This window comes from Stigmatopora argus, chromosome 18 (assembly GCF_051989625.1).
Source record: "Stigmatopora argus isolate UIUO_Sarg chromosome 18, RoL_Sarg_1.0, whole genome shotgun sequence".
NCBI lineage: Eukaryota > Metazoa > Chordata > Actinopteri > Syngnathiformes > Syngnathidae > Stigmatopora > Stigmatopora argus.
The window spans coordinates 3,178,912-3,194,574 of NC_135404.1; the positions used below are offsets into that span (position 1 = coordinate 3,178,912).

At 37.6% G+C, this 15,663-nt stretch overlaps 2 protein-coding genes across 2 annotated transcripts; one reads left to right on the forward strand and one right to left on the reverse strand.

Moving 5' to 3' along the window:
* The first annotated feature begins 390 nt into the window (after positions 1 to 390).
* tfam (transcription factor A, mitochondrial) lies at positions 391 to 5,751 on the forward strand. The gene is made up of 7 exons (XM_077626028.1): positions 391 to 646; positions 1,877 to 2,010; positions 2,172 to 2,242; positions 2,893 to 3,042; positions 3,705 to 3,800; positions 5,139 to 5,195; positions 5,474 to 5,751. Exons 1-7 carry the CDS (start codon positions 561 to 563, stop codon positions 5,744 to 5,746), a joined length of 867 nt encoding a protein of 288 aa, XP_077482154.1. The 5' UTR covers positions 391 to 560; the 3' UTR covers positions 5,747 to 5,751.
* A 1,649-nt stretch (positions 5,752 to 7,400) lies between these two features.
* Positions 7,401 to 15,507, reverse strand: LOC144092881 (DNA-directed RNA polymerase III subunit RPC4-like). Its single transcript, XM_077626029.1, has 8 exons — positions 14,790 to 15,507; positions 13,134 to 13,180; positions 12,880 to 13,034; positions 10,132 to 10,253; positions 9,235 to 9,313; positions 8,623 to 8,885; positions 7,675 to 7,809; positions 7,401 to 7,610 (listed from the first exon to the last, which is right to left on the reverse strand). The coding sequence occupies exons 1-8, from the start codon at positions 14,982 to 14,984 to the stop codon at positions 7,473 to 7,475; spliced, it is 1,134 nt and encodes a 377-aa protein (XP_077482155.1). The 5' UTR covers positions 14,985 to 15,507; the 3' UTR covers positions 7,401 to 7,472.
* Between the last annotated feature and the right edge of the window lie 156 nt (positions 15,508 to 15,663).

The window sequence follows — 15,663 nt, forward strand, 5'->3', positions numbered from 1 at the left end:
TGTTGTTATTTGTGCACTTCGTGGTGAAGCTTTAAATCCCATGACAATACTTGTATAATGACAATAAAAGCATTCAATTTAGTCCTTATTTAATTCTATGGTTGAACATGATTTGCAAATTATTTGTCCAGAAAATGAATTTATGAATTACGTATATGTATTCTTTTCTTATTCGCGTTTAACAGAGTGCCCCGACTTCATTGGAATTGGGGTTCTATTACACATCAAATCATCTGTAGATTTTTTATTGGTTCGTGATTTGTTGTATATAATCCTGTGAAATATTTATTTCACGTGTCTCTAATTTTTTTTTGAATCAGCATTTTGTTGTTTCCGTTAGATTTATAGCTTTAACGCTCCAGTCCACATGGTAGCAGTATCGAGCAAAGGAGCTATTTTTTTAATACCCACAATCCACCTGTGGTTATTGAGGGCGCCTTTTGCTGCTGCAGCAGATGCATGTGTTTAGAAGTGAAGGATATCGAATGCATTAATATTTCCGTTCCCTCACATTTTTGTTTGTTTGGACTAGCTTCATTTCCCGCGCAAACATCTCGGCCATGGCTCCTTTCGGATTAGTGACAGCAAGTGTAAGCTTTTTCGCCAAGTCCTTCAATGTCTTCACATGCAAAAGTATTTTGCCAAGGTAACCAAGGAGTTTGTCCGTGGATTCTGGCCACTTTCTTGTAGCTACTGTTTTTCGAATGAACACATTACTTTGCATTTGTGATCTAGTGTTAAGGCATAATAATCCTCATCTTATCTCTCATTTCATTTTCTGAACCGCTTTATCATCATTATGGTCGCTGGGGGTGCTGGAGCCTATCCCAGCTGACTCCAGGCCAGAGGCGGGGGACACCCTGAAATGGTGGCCAGCCGATCGCAGGGCACAAGGAGACAGACAACCATGCACACTCACACCCATACCTAGGAGACATTTAGTGTCCAATCAGCCTACCATGCATGTTTTTGGAATGTGGGAATAGGAGGCATTTTCAAGGACAATTTGAAATCCCCAAAAAGATGGAATAAGCTCGGCGTAGTCTTTCCCCATACGTGTTGTGCTCAATGGTAAATTGACTCGCAACAATACAGGAGAAGGCAAAATGTTGTCTTTTTTTATATCATTCTTCTTCTACGCTGAAATATGGCTTGGGCGCTGATTGCCACCTAATTCAGCGCAGAAGAAGAAGCGGGGCCTGTGAGTTTCAGTGTGAATTTTGACATTTTTATGTACTTTTTTATACTTGATATAAAAAAAGGGGCGTACTGAAGTCGCGAAGTGGTAAAGGATCACAGTATAAGCATTTTTTTTATTATTCCAGGAAGTGAGTAGGTGGAGTGTGAGCAAACGATGTAGCATATGCAAGAAAGGTCCTTTCCTGTGCAAAATATGTAGCTGGAGATCTTAAAAGATCTTAAAAATGTTTAAAAGACTTGACAGTAGAACAATGGAGAAAAATACACAAAATAACTATTAAAGTAGAAGTGGGTGGAGCTATGTTTTTTTTTCTTGACTCCAAAGTTGCTATAGCTTCTTCTACTACAACTTTTCGGTACATTTGATCAATTGTCAATTTGTGCACGTCTAAATAATTTGTTTCGGCCTAAAGTGTGATGCATGATTACACAAATTTGAATATGATTATTTTTAGAGCTCGTCTGATTTAAAAAAATTTTTTTTTTTTTTAGAATTTCACAATTTTTTGTCCATGTGAACACAGCCAATAATGGACTTCTTTTTCCTTTTTCAAGACTTTGTTACACGACAGTCAAACACTTTCCAACAATCTCTTTTACTAATGGAATATATGGGCCTTTCTTCATATGAACGTCTTATACTTGCACTACAGTAATATTTGTCCTCCTTCAACAGAGTCGTCCATGCATCGTTCAGGAACCCAGTGAAATGCCTGTCCACTCAAGTCAGTGGTCCTCCAAAGAGGCCTCTCAATGGATACATGAGATATGTTGTGCAACAGAAGCCGGTCTTAGCGACTCAGAACCCAGGTAAGGTTTTACTCTAACATTAATTTGAAATTACCTCAATGTGCAATGAAGAGTGCTGCAGTATGACATTACGTGGTACTGATGCTCAGTTCGAGATTAGATGTTAATTGAGAATTGTGCTACAACTCATCACTATACTGTAATCTTGCTGTCTCCTTTAGAAATAAAATTAATGGAAATCATCAGAAAGATTGCCCACGAGTGGAGATCGATGAGTCCAGAGAAGAAACAGGTATTTCTTTCTAATCTGCCCCAGATCATGTTTTATAGTTAGGACATAATTATTTTCTTGGAAAATGTAGAACTTGATGTCCCTGTCCAAAAATGTCAGCTTTGTCTGTCTATAGGACATTCTTGCGGCGAAATTTGCTCATATTTAGTCTTTATATTCAAATGATCTAGTTTAGACCATGGTTTCCATCTTGGTTGTCTTCCATGAAGTTCTCTTTATCCAATAGTAAACTTTTCTTCTGAAACTTCTACCAGCAATAACATTTTCCCATTGGTAATGAAACAAAACAGACACACATAATACTGAAAGAAACATGCGGAAAACAAACAAACAAAAACGGTAAAACACCTCATGCAGCCATAATTTCGTCAACGTTTTTGTTGACTCAAAAAAAGATGACGGCAAAGTCCCTTTTAAATTTGGTGTAATGTCATACATTTGAGGGCTCTTTGTATAGGAAACTTTATTTCAGTTTGAGATTTAATGACTCAAGGGATGTAACTTCCCTAAAAATGTAACTCAAATTCCTAATTGTATGACTAAGGGTTCCACAAAAGGCATCTCCCAAAACGTTAAGTGACAAAATATTTTTGTAAATGTATAAAACTGTCTGTGGAATAGTTAATAAACTGTTTGACATCTTCTTGAAGCCCTTTGAAGATGCATTTCTGCGGGAGAAAGAACTGTTCAAGGTCAATCTACAGCAATACCAGGCTCAATTGACCCCAGAACAGATTGAACAGCAAGTGACTGAAAAGAGGCAGAGAATGGCCAAGAGGAAGGCCATCCGTAAGAAGAGGGTAAGAAAATGAACAGACAGAAAGGTTCAATTGGAATTTCTATGCTTTTTCTTAACACATTAGAAATTCAAGTCATCCCCCCTCTAATCACTGAATTATTGTTCTATGTCTGTCCCCTTACATAGGAATTTATAGCAGGAACATAATCTGATTCTTACTGAAATTTCAAATCATGAATGAGTCAAAAGAGCAATATTGCACAAAAATACATTTTAAAATCAGCATATTTTATATTCTCCTAATAAAGTAAGGTAACACAGTTATTTCTATAGCTCTTAACAGAAGTGTGAAGTTTCAAATTTGAAACAAAAAATAATTATCGATAGTTTTTTTTATTGTGATAACAATTTTTGTCATGTCGCCCAGCTCTAGTTTAAACTTTAAGAACCGTGTTAAAAGTATTTCCAAAAAATGTTTCTTTAATGTATTGAAATATTAAGGCTGTTTGATGAATAATTGAAGCGCAGATCTTAAATATTGCACCTTTTAAAACTCAGACGTTTGTAAATTCTACAGGGTTAGACTTGGATAAATGCACTCCAGTATTTGAATTTGAATGACCAAAGACCTAATGAGAAAGTCATGCTAAACTACACTGACCTAGTGTCTGTCACATTACTGCAAACCTATTTGAACCATCCATTTTTTTTTATTTGATCTAGGAAGCAACCACCATGGGAAAGCCAAAACGTCCTCGCACATCATTCAACATCTTTATGTCTGAACACTTTGAGGAAGCCAAAGGCCCAAACACGCAGGTTTGTAAAAAGAGTCCCAATATTGTAAGCAGGTACTGTGATCCTTCACCACTTCGCGGCTTCAATACATTGCGCTTTTTAATATTATTATAAATACATTATGTTATGTTCATAAAAACGTCAAAATTCACGCTGAAACTCTCAAGTGGAAGACAAGAGCTGAAAAATGGCGGAAATCAGGGGACCGCTTCGTCGCCGCTGAAATGGGTAGCACTCGGCGCTGAAGAAGCGACATTTACATTTTCATCTAAGGCATCATAAATAAATCTACCATGCGTTGCATCAAGTAGGAAGAAGCGGACATTTGGAAGACAGCAACGATATCATTTTCCAAGCGAATGCTAACCACTAGTAAAATCATCATTATGATGGAGAATGCCCTATCTATCGGTCTGGATCTGGGACTATAGGAAGAAGATTCCTCTGGATACAAACATGATTAGAACCAAAGCCAAGACCTTTTACCAATGTTCCCTCTAATTTTTTGTTTGTCTGGGCAGAAAGACAACCTCCCTGAGCACACTGAGTACAGCAACATCATTATTGCTCGCTATGGGCACACACCAGTATCACACCAGCCATAAGCAGGTGTATGTCTACTACACATAAATGATTTAGTAATAATAAAATGTAATGATTAATATCTATGAATGGGCGGCCCGGCGGATGAGTGGTGACGCGTCGGCCTCACAGCAAAAAAAAAATTTGGGATTTTATTTTGTGCGCTCCATATGATTTGCTGTGCGCAGAGAAGACGAGAGTAGTGCGCAATTGTGCACACGCGCAGCTTAGAGGGAACATTGCCTTTCACTGATGAAAATAATGAAGATGAACTTCATCCTTGTGGTTTTATTGTAAGCAAAAGCTGGTTTGAAAAGTTTAAGAAGAGGTTGTCTACAAAGTGTTCCACTGTATGGAGAAGCCTCCTCGGCAGACCAAGAGGCAGCAAAACTGTACATCGAGGAAGAGTCCCTCACATAATTCAAGCGAATAGCTGGTTATGTTCCGGGGCAATTTTTGACATGGATGAGACTGGTCTTTTTTGGAAAGACGGTTGCAGTTTCGTTGCAGTTTTATGCGCATATAAGCCGTACTCTCGCTTCAGTCATTTTTTTGTCTGACAAAAGCGGCTTATATTCGAGTTAAAAAATCCTATAAAAGAACGTGATGTACTGAAGCCGCGAAGTGGTGAAGGATCACAGTATCTGCCAAATTTGAGGGATTACTATTACTTTTTTTATCAGGAAACTAATGAAATCCCCATCTCCAACTTTCTGGCTCCTGACACATTACAATGAGTTCATATTGAATAACAGATTTTCATGTGTTGTTTACTAGTCAAAGATGAAGGCACTACTGAATGAATGGAGAAATCTTATCAGCCATCAGAAGCAGGTGAGCAACAACATTTTTCTATGGTTTATGCAAAATCTTTTGCACATCCGTTTGTCCACGTACATTTCTGTATTGTTGCTGCCAGACCTCACAGTCAAAAGGGATTGGACATTTATCTCTGTCCATGGTAGCTAATGAGTTCATATTTCAAAATTTATACATTTTAGAGACCCAATTCTGATCCCATGTTTAATCAACAGTGGATTTCAAATCTGCCTGTGCGTCCTATGATTTTTCTAAAAGGCTTATAAGCAAACGCCTATATTTCACCATTGCAGGTGTATGTACAACTGGCGGAAGATGACAAAATCCGCTACAAGAATGAGATGAAATCGTGGGAGGACCACATGTCGGAAATTGGACGAAAAGACCTGATCCGAGACAAGACTCTGTCGGATCAGAAAAAAAAGGCTGCAGTGGCTGAAAAGGCCAAGAAAGCAGAGAAATTAAAGAAAGCAGCAGCAAAGGTGCAAGTCACCAAAGCCAAAGCCAAATCTAAACTTACTAAGACAAAAAATAGCGTTACAGTTAAGAAAATAAAAAAGACTTAATTGTATTTCTTTTGTCCCTCTGTTCATGGCATGTGTTGGCTCTTTCTCATCTAACACTACAAAAATGTTTTTCACAAAATCCCAGTCATCTTCCCTTTTTTACTGTGTTCTCCAGGAATTAAGATTAAACATCCGTTCGGTTAATTGGTATGTTTGTGGGGTTTTGAAATTTAATTCAAGTGGGAAAAGCAACCAAAGACTTTAACTTAAGTCTTTAGTCTCATCATTGAGACTCCTGGCTATTACTTGCAGAAACAAATGGAAATTGCATAACATAACATATGTTATGCTTCTATGATACTTCCATGTTTTGGCCATTCAGCTAGAAGACACTGGTCTTCTGAACAGCTCACTAATTTGGAAATATATAACTGTCTAAAATGTTGAAAATACAATGAATAAATAGTGTTACAGGTAAATCAATACTATTGTTATAGCACAACATTGGTTTGGGTTTACGACATAGCTACAACATTTAGCATTCATTTAATGTGCAAGATCGTCGTCAACATGTTTTACTGCTGTGGTCGCTTTCACTTTCCGTTAACGTTTGGACGTCGCAGTGATGTACCAAAAATAAAGAATGACTAGTCAAAACTACTGAAAATTTGTTGATTTATATTTTACAACAGATTTAAGAATCATCCTTTCCATTTCACGGTTCAGAGTGCAGCTACTTTGGTATTTTACTTCACAGTATTTTCCACATTGGGAGGAATGGGAGTATGTACCGCAACTTGACTGAAGTCGTATCGTTGTTCTTGTCTCATTTTTATTTTAATAAGCTTGGGCAAATGACTGAACGACTTGCATTATCCAATTTCCCTTTCGTCACCTCCAAACAAGATGAAATGTTATTACACATGATACACCATGAAACGTACAACTTTCTCTTGTGCCCTTTTCTTTTAGATGTTTTTTTTCTTGATTTAATGTTGAGAGTACTTTTCCGGTTTAAAGAATAGTGCCTGTAATCTTAGCTTTTTATAAGATGTTTTCAATAAAAAAAATAAAGACATTTAAGATTGTTTGTCAAATTTTGACGCATTGTGAAAATAAAAATTATAGAGGACAACTACAAATTCTCTTGACGACCACAATGAAAAAAAATGGCTTTAATGTTTGTTAGCTTACAATTGTTTATTTGAAGTTGTCACTGCAAAGTTTTCTTGTCCCGTTTTCAGACATTTATCTCCACTCCTGTACTCCATTTACAATAATTATTTTTAAGTTAATGAACAACAAGAATCTGGTTAGACTAAATATTTCAGGAAAAAAAATAAAAGTTTGTTGGTTTCCCCAAAAAAGTTTAATCAGTATTCAGTAGAAAAAAGCAAGGAAAGGCCACAGACTTGATGTTTTAAATTAAATCCATCCAAAATGCGCATTACAAATGTAAATTTTGAATTATGCTACATTTGGTGCAACTGTACAATTAATACCTAACAAAGGCCACAGCTGAAATAATTTGTTTAAACAAAAATTACAATTAAAATGTTGGACTTGGAAGATTAAAAGGACTAAAGTTGAATATTATTAACAATAGGTTGGAAGGCATTTGTGCTTCAAAAAATAAAAAAGAAAAGAAAAATAAGCCTTCACTTTTCTGGTTTTCTGTTACATATTCATCAATAATAGGTAAACTACCAATGGATCAGCTTACAGATCAACAGTAACATTTTTATTACAATATTTACCAGCATAAATTTCTCCACTGATGAGATGATCAGGATCCTTGTTGCTGTTGCATCGATTGTTCCAATAAATTTTGGAAATTTGGAGATACCACCAGTTTATGCTTAATATTTCCTAACACCATCATGTCTCCAGTCTTGGCGTCAGAAAGGTTCACGGACACAAGTTGCTGAAAACAACAGAACAAAAATGATAACGTGTCGATCTGAAATGAGCATTACAATGTTAACAACCTGCAAGAATGAGGAAGCGGCTCCATCCGTGATGTCCAGGACAATATCGGCAAGCTTCATCTCCACCTTCCCGGATTTACGTATTTGGAGCTTTCCTAGAAATCCTTCTGGGAATTCTGACAGCACGGGGGAGGACTTCACCGGAAGAGTGTCCTAATGAGCCACAAAAACAGGCAATATTTCTAAATAAATTTTAAAATTAGTGGTACAAAATATGTCAAAATCCGAAGAACTTTGGTTGCCATGATGGACAAAATAAAATGTAATGACGTATTTTCTCGCATATAAGCCGTATTTGTAACAAAAAAAATTATGACTGAATCAAGGGTACGGCTTATACATCGTTGTTATACTCTTTTTCACCAGTAGATGTCTGCAATTTTTTTTGGGGGGGGGGTTATTTCCCGTTTTGCAGTAAGAAAGCAAACAGTGGATGAATTACTAACTTCCTTATGATATTGACCCTAATAATGTGCTTTTGATTCATACAGTATCTCATAAATACCATGTGCGATGATTTTTCTTAAGATTTTCCCTTCAAAGTAACACATTTGTACTCCCTATTAAAACCAAAAATTGTAAAATTCAACGATTTCAAGGCAATTTAAATGCGGGTAAATACTGTGTATATATATATATATATATATATATATATATATATATATATATATATATATATATATATATATATATATATATATATATATATATATATATATACACATATTTACATATATATCATATATACACACATCTATATGTATATATATATATATATATATATATATATATATATATATATACATATATATATATATATATATATATATATATGTGTGTGTGTGCATATTTAGTTTTGAAAAGTACAAACTTGTAAAGAGTACTAACATCCAATCAGTACCATGTCGTGGGACCCTGCTGTGCATAAAAAAAGAATGAGAGAAATACTATCAATTGTTGACTCACTTGGGCTTTCCCATGCAGCAGCTTCTTTTCCTTGCCAGCTTTCTCAAATTTGGGTTCAGGAGTGGAGTTTGATTTTTGTGCTCTGGCTGGCATACAGTCAGGTAACTGCATGAAGAAGAGCTCTTCCTTGCCAGACAGGCGGAGAACTTGCAGTATATCAACTAAAGTTGGCTGGTCTTTTTTATGGCTTGTTGTAAGGTGAGCACCTGAGGATGGTGGTCCAAGAAGAGCCTTCTCTGGACTCGCTTTTGAAACAAGGAGAGACTTCAGCAAGAATGAGATAATGTAACATGTACAGTACAAAGGTTTGAACTTTAAAAAAAAACAGGGCTTGGCAATCGTTACTGATTTTACCCACAATTAATCCCTTTTTTTCTAATGATTTAAAGTCATAATTAGCGCACTTTCACATCAAACATACTGCCAAATTAATGAATTACCGTATTTTCTGGACTATAAGTCGCACCAGCCAAAAAATGCATAATTGAGAAGGAAAAAACACAAAGGGAAGTTTAAAGCTTTTTGTTCTCAATTCATCTCCTTGGAACAGGACATGAGTTACGCCCACTTGTTCATTTGGATAAATTTTCTTACTTGTTGTGCTTGTCTGGCAGAGGGGTAACTGGGTGGGTTTCAGCTTGGTGTCATTCTTCAAACTAGGATCACAAATGAACTTTGGAAGAAAGACAGACATTAATTGCTTATGTGCATTTCCTCTTTTCACGGTTTGACTTACAAAGTCCTCTATGACCTACAATGAAAGTAACTGGGCTGGGGTTCATCATCATAAAATACAATAAACATCCCAGCTTCCACCTCTTCAACCCGCTGCGTTCTGGCAGTTGCTACAGGACCATAACAGCCAAAACAAACAGAGTCAAGGACAGTTTCTTCCAAAGAGCCATCAGCATACTCAACTCGAGTTCTGCACCAAAGGGGGACCTAATCTAGACTAATTTCTTGTCTTGTATTTGCACTAAAACTCCATAGGCTGCTATCCACTTTAGTCACTATTTGTACCTGACTACTTATTTATGTGACCACTAATTCATGTGGACTACTTATTTATTTATTACTTATTCAATGATTATTTATTAGTGGACTTCATGGTGAATCTTTAAATCTCATTATACTTCTATAATGACAATAAAGGCATTCAATTCCATTTAATAACTATACATGCCATGTAGCCTACAGTATTTATTGCGATCAGGATTACCTACTAAACTGCACAACAACTTCACTGGACACTGTGCAGTAACAAAAAAAACCTTTGAATCATTTTTACTGATTCATAATCTTTAAGTCCTCATTAATATAATATTTTTTAGAGGTCATGTGAAGGCCAATCGCTTGAAAAATATTAACGTGTTCTTTCACTGGCTAACACACACTTCCGCTTGACAACTAGGTGAGTCATGGTCTGCTATTTAAAATAAACTGCCAGATACGCAGACAAATTCTTGTGAATTTAGTGTAGATTTAACTTACATCATCTCTTTCTAGTTTTCGGAATATTTCATCTTCATCGTCTGAGGGGAGGTGCTCTTTTTTTACAGGTTTAAATTTAGGAGATGAGGTGGCTTCATACACACCTGCAGGAGCAACCCAGCCTGAAAGAATAAAAATGGATATAAATGACTGTAAATTGAGGAATATAAGGTGTACTTCATTAGTAAAAGCTAACTTACCGTATTTATTCGAGTGTAACGGGCAAAATTTTGTACCAAAATACTGAAGCAAAGTTCGGGTGCGCGTTATACATGATTGTTCGCTTTTATGACCAAACCCCCGTGAAAAACTGGCCCTCGCCGGTGAAAAAGTCCCCTCTGCAGCTGTTATAATGGGAGACATAAAACTTGTCTTTATCCGCTAGATGGGGTGCGAGAGCCTGTTCTACCAGGGCCCAAAGAAGGTAAATTATACCTTCTTTTACAAAAGCCAGCCCTCTCCAAATAGCCTTTAGCAAGTTTATAGGGGAGGGTAAAATAAAAAAAGTTTCTCCAGAGAAACGTTAGCGGGGCAGCCGCTCACTCGAGTCCACCCAGGGGGCGCTATCCCAGCTCAAGAAGAATGGAATCAATTGTTTGGTAAATCTGATGATGAATCAGACTTTAAAAGTTTTAAATATTATGATGATGAATTAAACTTTAAGGATTTAAAATTGTATATTCCATTTGAGATTGTGTTCATACTGGTAGTTTGTTTTACCAGTTTTTCGTACCATATGTTATGAATAAATGTTTTGTCATTGCAACATGTGTTAAGCATTTGCCAGTTACCAGTACCCATGTAATCCTTGGTGTGAGCTGAGAAAAAGTGAAAAAAAATGTATACCAATTTGTGGAGCGAGTGATTAGCACGTCGGCCTCACAGCTCTGGGCTGATGGGTTCAAGACCAGGTCGGTCCACCTGTGTGGAGTTTGCATGTTCTGCGTGGGTTTTCTCTGGGTACTCCGGTTTTCTCCCACATTCCAAAGACATGCATGGTAGGCTGATTGGACACTCTAAATTGCCCCTAGGTATGGGTGTGAGTGTGCATGGTTGTCCGTCTCCTTGTGCCCTGCGATCGGCTAGCCACCGATTCAGGGTGTCCCCCGCCTCTGGCCCGGAGACAGCTGGGATTGGCTCCAGCACCCCCAGCGACCCTAATGAGGATGAAGCAGTTCAGAAAATGAGATGAGAGGAGGTTATACACGGGTGCGCATAAATACGGTACTGAATTTCACTCCGAAAAACAGTATTCATTCATTTTAAACAGGAATAGTCAGACCAGTTGTCACAGTACAATTTTTTTTAACTCTATTGATACTATAAAAAAATTGACACAATTTTTATGCTTAAGAATAAAAAAAATCTAAATTAAATGTTATTTATTTTTATTAATTCTATCAGTGCTATTGATGGGGAGGGTGGTAGCCAAATCCCTCCCACTTTAATTGGATTGGAAGTCTAACAAGTCAACAAGTAAATGCAAATATATCCTATATTACTGTCAAGAATAGTGTACCGTATTTTCACGACTATATGGCGCATCGTATTTTTAGCCGCAGTGTCAGTAACGAGTGCTATTTCTGTATTTTAAACACACAAAGGACACACCGTTTTTTTAGACGCATATATATCATATATGAATATCGAACCGCAATAGCGCTGGCTACCGGAAGCAGCCCCAGACTCTATTATACGGTTTCCGGTGCGCAGTGACTGCTGGGATATATTGTTCTTGCACGCTACACCCACACGCTAAAAACACGTTTTTAAAAAGGCAACGGGAGCAAAACTGAGTTCGGTTGTACTTTATTTAGCCATTTTACAACTTACTCACGTCATCATCACCCACAAATTCATCAAAGTCATAATTTTCTGTGTCCGAATTTAACAATTGTCCAAATTAGTCATCGAAAACGCCGAGTTTTATACGTTCGTCCAGGCGGCCACAATCCATTCGCAAATAGTAGCTAGCTAGTAGGTAGCGTAACTATTCCGGGGCTGTGTTCCATGCTTCGCAAGGCTGTGTTGATGCCGATCGCCAGGCCACAATCCATTCACAAATAGTAGCTAGCTAGTAGCTAGCGTAACTAGCCCGGCGCTGCTTGCCACCCTTCGTCAAGCTGTGCTTGTGTCGATGTATACAGGCCACAATCCATTGGGTGTATTGACAAAAGAACTACATATCCCAGAAGTCACTGCGCAGTACTTTTTCTACGGGGAAAATAGTAGAGTCGGGGGCTGCTTGCTGTAGTTGTGAGAGATGGTGTACCCTATCGACTGATTTATTTTATTTTATCGTGATAACAATTTTAGTATTGGTCCATATATAAAGCGCACTGGATTATAAGGCGCCCTGTCTATTTTGGAGAACATTTAAGACTTTTATGTGTGCCTTATAGTCGTGAAAATACGGTAACTCAAATTACCCCATGACACAAAATTTCTGGTAATCTGTCATTGTACAAAAACAAATTACTGAGTAGTAATATTATTGCAATCCAATATTGTATCCCAATACAATAATTCAATATCAGTACTTACAAACCTTTATTTTGACAACCCTACAAAGACATACAGCTCATCAGCCTGTAAAAAATCACATAAAAACCACAGTGGACTATAGGCTAGTGTTCAAAGCGGAGGAAAAAAGTAGCAAATTATTGTCCAAAAATGATGGTAATTACTGTCTATTATCTATGTACAGTGAACAAGGATCAAAGGATGTACATGAAATTCAATATGAACCTGTTTTCAGCCGGGTGTCAGCAGGACCCTGTTCAAAGATGGAGTGACACTGGATTGTTTGTGGCTTTTCTTTCCTCCTGCCTCTGTTTGTTCTTCTTCGATCATCTCTCTGTTTTCTCTCCCGTTTTGTCGCCACTTGAATCTCTTGCTTTATTCTAGAATTAGATTGATTCAGTTGGTAAATGCTAATAGTCACAAATGACAAATACAGTATATTATAGGTACTACATTTTAAAACCATGGCGACCACTCACTCGTCTTTGCTTTTCCTTACAGTGTTGACGTTTGGCTCGAAAGTTTTCTTGTGAAAACAGAAAAAGGGAAAATGTGGGATTAAACAAAAGTGGTTAGGACAATGCAGATGAAATTATTTTTCTTTTATAAACCTTGTCTTGCATTTTTCATGTGGCTTCTTGATTGGTACCAGTTTTAGAGGGAAAACATACAGTATTAAAATAAAAATAATGTTCATGTCATTCTAGATTTTCAGAAGCATTGCACATCTTTTTTTCATTCATTCATTTTATGTACCGTTTTATCCTCACTATGGTCGTGGGGGGAGCTGGAGCCTATCCCAGCTCACTTTGGGCCAGAGGCGGGTGACACCTGAATTGGTGGCCAGCCAATCGCAGGGCACAAGGATACAAGCAACCATTCACGCTCACACTTATAACTAGGGGCAATTTAGAGTGTCCAATCAGCCTACCATGCATGTTTTTGGAATGTTGGGGGAAACCGGAATACCCAGAGAAAACCTGCGCAGGGGAGAACATGCAAACTCCACACAGGTGGACCGACCTGGATTTGAACCCAGGGCTCCCACTGTGAGGCTGATGCGCTAACCACTCAACCGCTGGGCTGCCCAAGTTTTTTTTATATGTATTTATTTTTTTAAAGCTATGTTGACTGCTTATTTATTGATTATTTATATTATTATTATTTATTGATTATTATTATTATTAATTGATTATTTATATTATTATTTATTGATTATTTATATTATTATTATTTATTGATTATTTATATTATTATTTATTGATTATTTATTTTATTTATTGATTATTTATATTATAATTATTTATTGATTATTTGTCTGTTTGTTGTTGTAATTTGTGCACTTCCCTACTTATGTTGTTGACTACATGTGAGGCTCCCAATGTGAGGCTGACGTACTAACCACTCAGCTGCCAGGCCGCCCTCGTGAAACCCAAATATTCCCCAATTCTGGAATGACTCACTTCTTGAATTGCTGTCTCTCCATTGTTTTTTGAACAGCAATTGAAAAAGCCTGGCGGCTGAGTGGTTAACGCGTCGGCCTCACAGCTCTGGGGTCCTGGGTTCAAATCCAGGTCGGTCCGCCTGTGTGGGGTTTGCATGTTCTCCCCGGGCCGGTGTGGGTTTCCTCTGGGTACTACGGTTTCCTCCCACATTCCAAAAACATGCACGGTAGGCTGATTGGACACTCTAAATTGCCCCTAGCTATGAGTGTGACCGTGGTTGTTTGTCTCCTTGTGCCTTGTGATTGGCCAGCCACCAATTCAAGGTTTCCCCAACCTCTGGCCTGAAGTCAGCTGGGATAGGCTCCAGCACCCCCCACGACCCTAGTAAGGATAAAGCGGTTCGGAAAAAGAATGAATGAAAAATGAATAAACTACTATGTTAAAGTGGAGTGTGGAGTTTCGTATAGAAATTAGCTTCATCTTGTTGCCTCTACGGCAATTAGGAGAATACCAATTATGCACAGGTGACCATTTTTGTTACATTAAAAATCAACGTGAGCTTGCATGTTCTCCCGGGCTTGCGTTGGTTTTCTCCGGGTACCCAGGTTTCCTCCCACATCCCAAAAACATGCAGAAAATGATTCAATGAATACAAATCAACAGTATTGATGGTGATTGCATTTTGTATACCTTAGTTTTCTTCAGAACACCCCCAAGTGTCAGATCCCGAGTTCGGAGTGACGTCAATCTTCTAGCGGAAGTTGGGGAAGGGAAGCATCCGCGATTCAATGGAGAATACAATCCTCTGCTTGCAGTTTGACTCAAATGACCCCCATTGTTGTTGCTAGAGCAACAGGGGACCTCTTCTGTATACTTCGTTTCCATAGTTTAAGATGGTTTTACTGCTTCACTGCGTTGCTCATCTTTTTCTTAAAAAATGCTTTTACTCGAAAAAAAACTCATTTCAAAAGGAAATGCATGCCGAGTAATAACAGCCTCCCAAGGATTTTATTTAAGAGGCTTAGGACTCTAATACGGTCATCAAACTTTAAACATTTCCCTTTGAAATGTGCATTTGTAAAACGATTTTAGCCACGTTAAAGTAAGATAACATCAGGCTTCAACGTATCGTTTATCTATGTAAATCAGAACAAACTACCAAACGCTATTACTTCCGGTCGGTCCAGTTTGACACAAAAGACACTCGTTTCTGCTTTTCGTGGGGTTTTGCTTACGTTGGGTGTTTCCAATAGGAAGCTTTTCATGCAATTCCGTGCTCCTGTCCCCGTTTAAATAGCCTCTTGCGGTGGGAAGAATAACGAGAATTTAACAATAAAAGCACGAAGTCCGCGTTTAAGCTAGTTTCCCCACAACATCCTGTCGTGTATCGTTTAGCTTCTGTTGTTGTTGTAAAATGACAACGCATAGTAATGCCACAAGAGGGCGACATTTTATTAACCTAAAGGATATGTGTAAACTCGTTTCCAATTTACTTGATCCATTGGTCAAGGAATACAATGTGTTAAGGAAAACAATATTATATATATATATATATATATATATA

Coding starts and splice junctions, on each gene's coding strand:
- tfam (XM_077626028.1), top strand. CDS start 561: ATGGCTCCTTTCGGATTAGTGACAGCAAGTGTAAGCTTTTTCGCCAAG. Junction 3,043..3,704: donor AGGCCATCCGTAAGAAGAGG/GTAAGAAAATGA, acceptor TATTTGATCTAG/GAAGCAACCACCATGGGAAA. Junction 3,801..5,138: donor CCAAAGGCCCAAACACGCAG/GTTTGTAAAAAG, acceptor GTTGTTTACTAG/TCAAAGATGAAGGCACTACT.
- LOC144092881 (XM_077626029.1), bottom strand. CDS start 14,984: ATGGAAACGAAGTATACAGAAGAGGTCCCCTGTTGCTCTAGCAACAAC. Junction 10,254..12,879: donor TGACACCCGGCTGAAAACAG/GTTCATATTGAA, acceptor TTATTCTTTCAG/GCTGGGTTGCTCCTGCAGGT. Junction 7,810..8,622: donor AAGTGAGTCAACAATTGATA/GTATTTCTCTCA, acceptor CTTCCGGTGAAG/TCCTCCCCCGTGCTGTCAGA.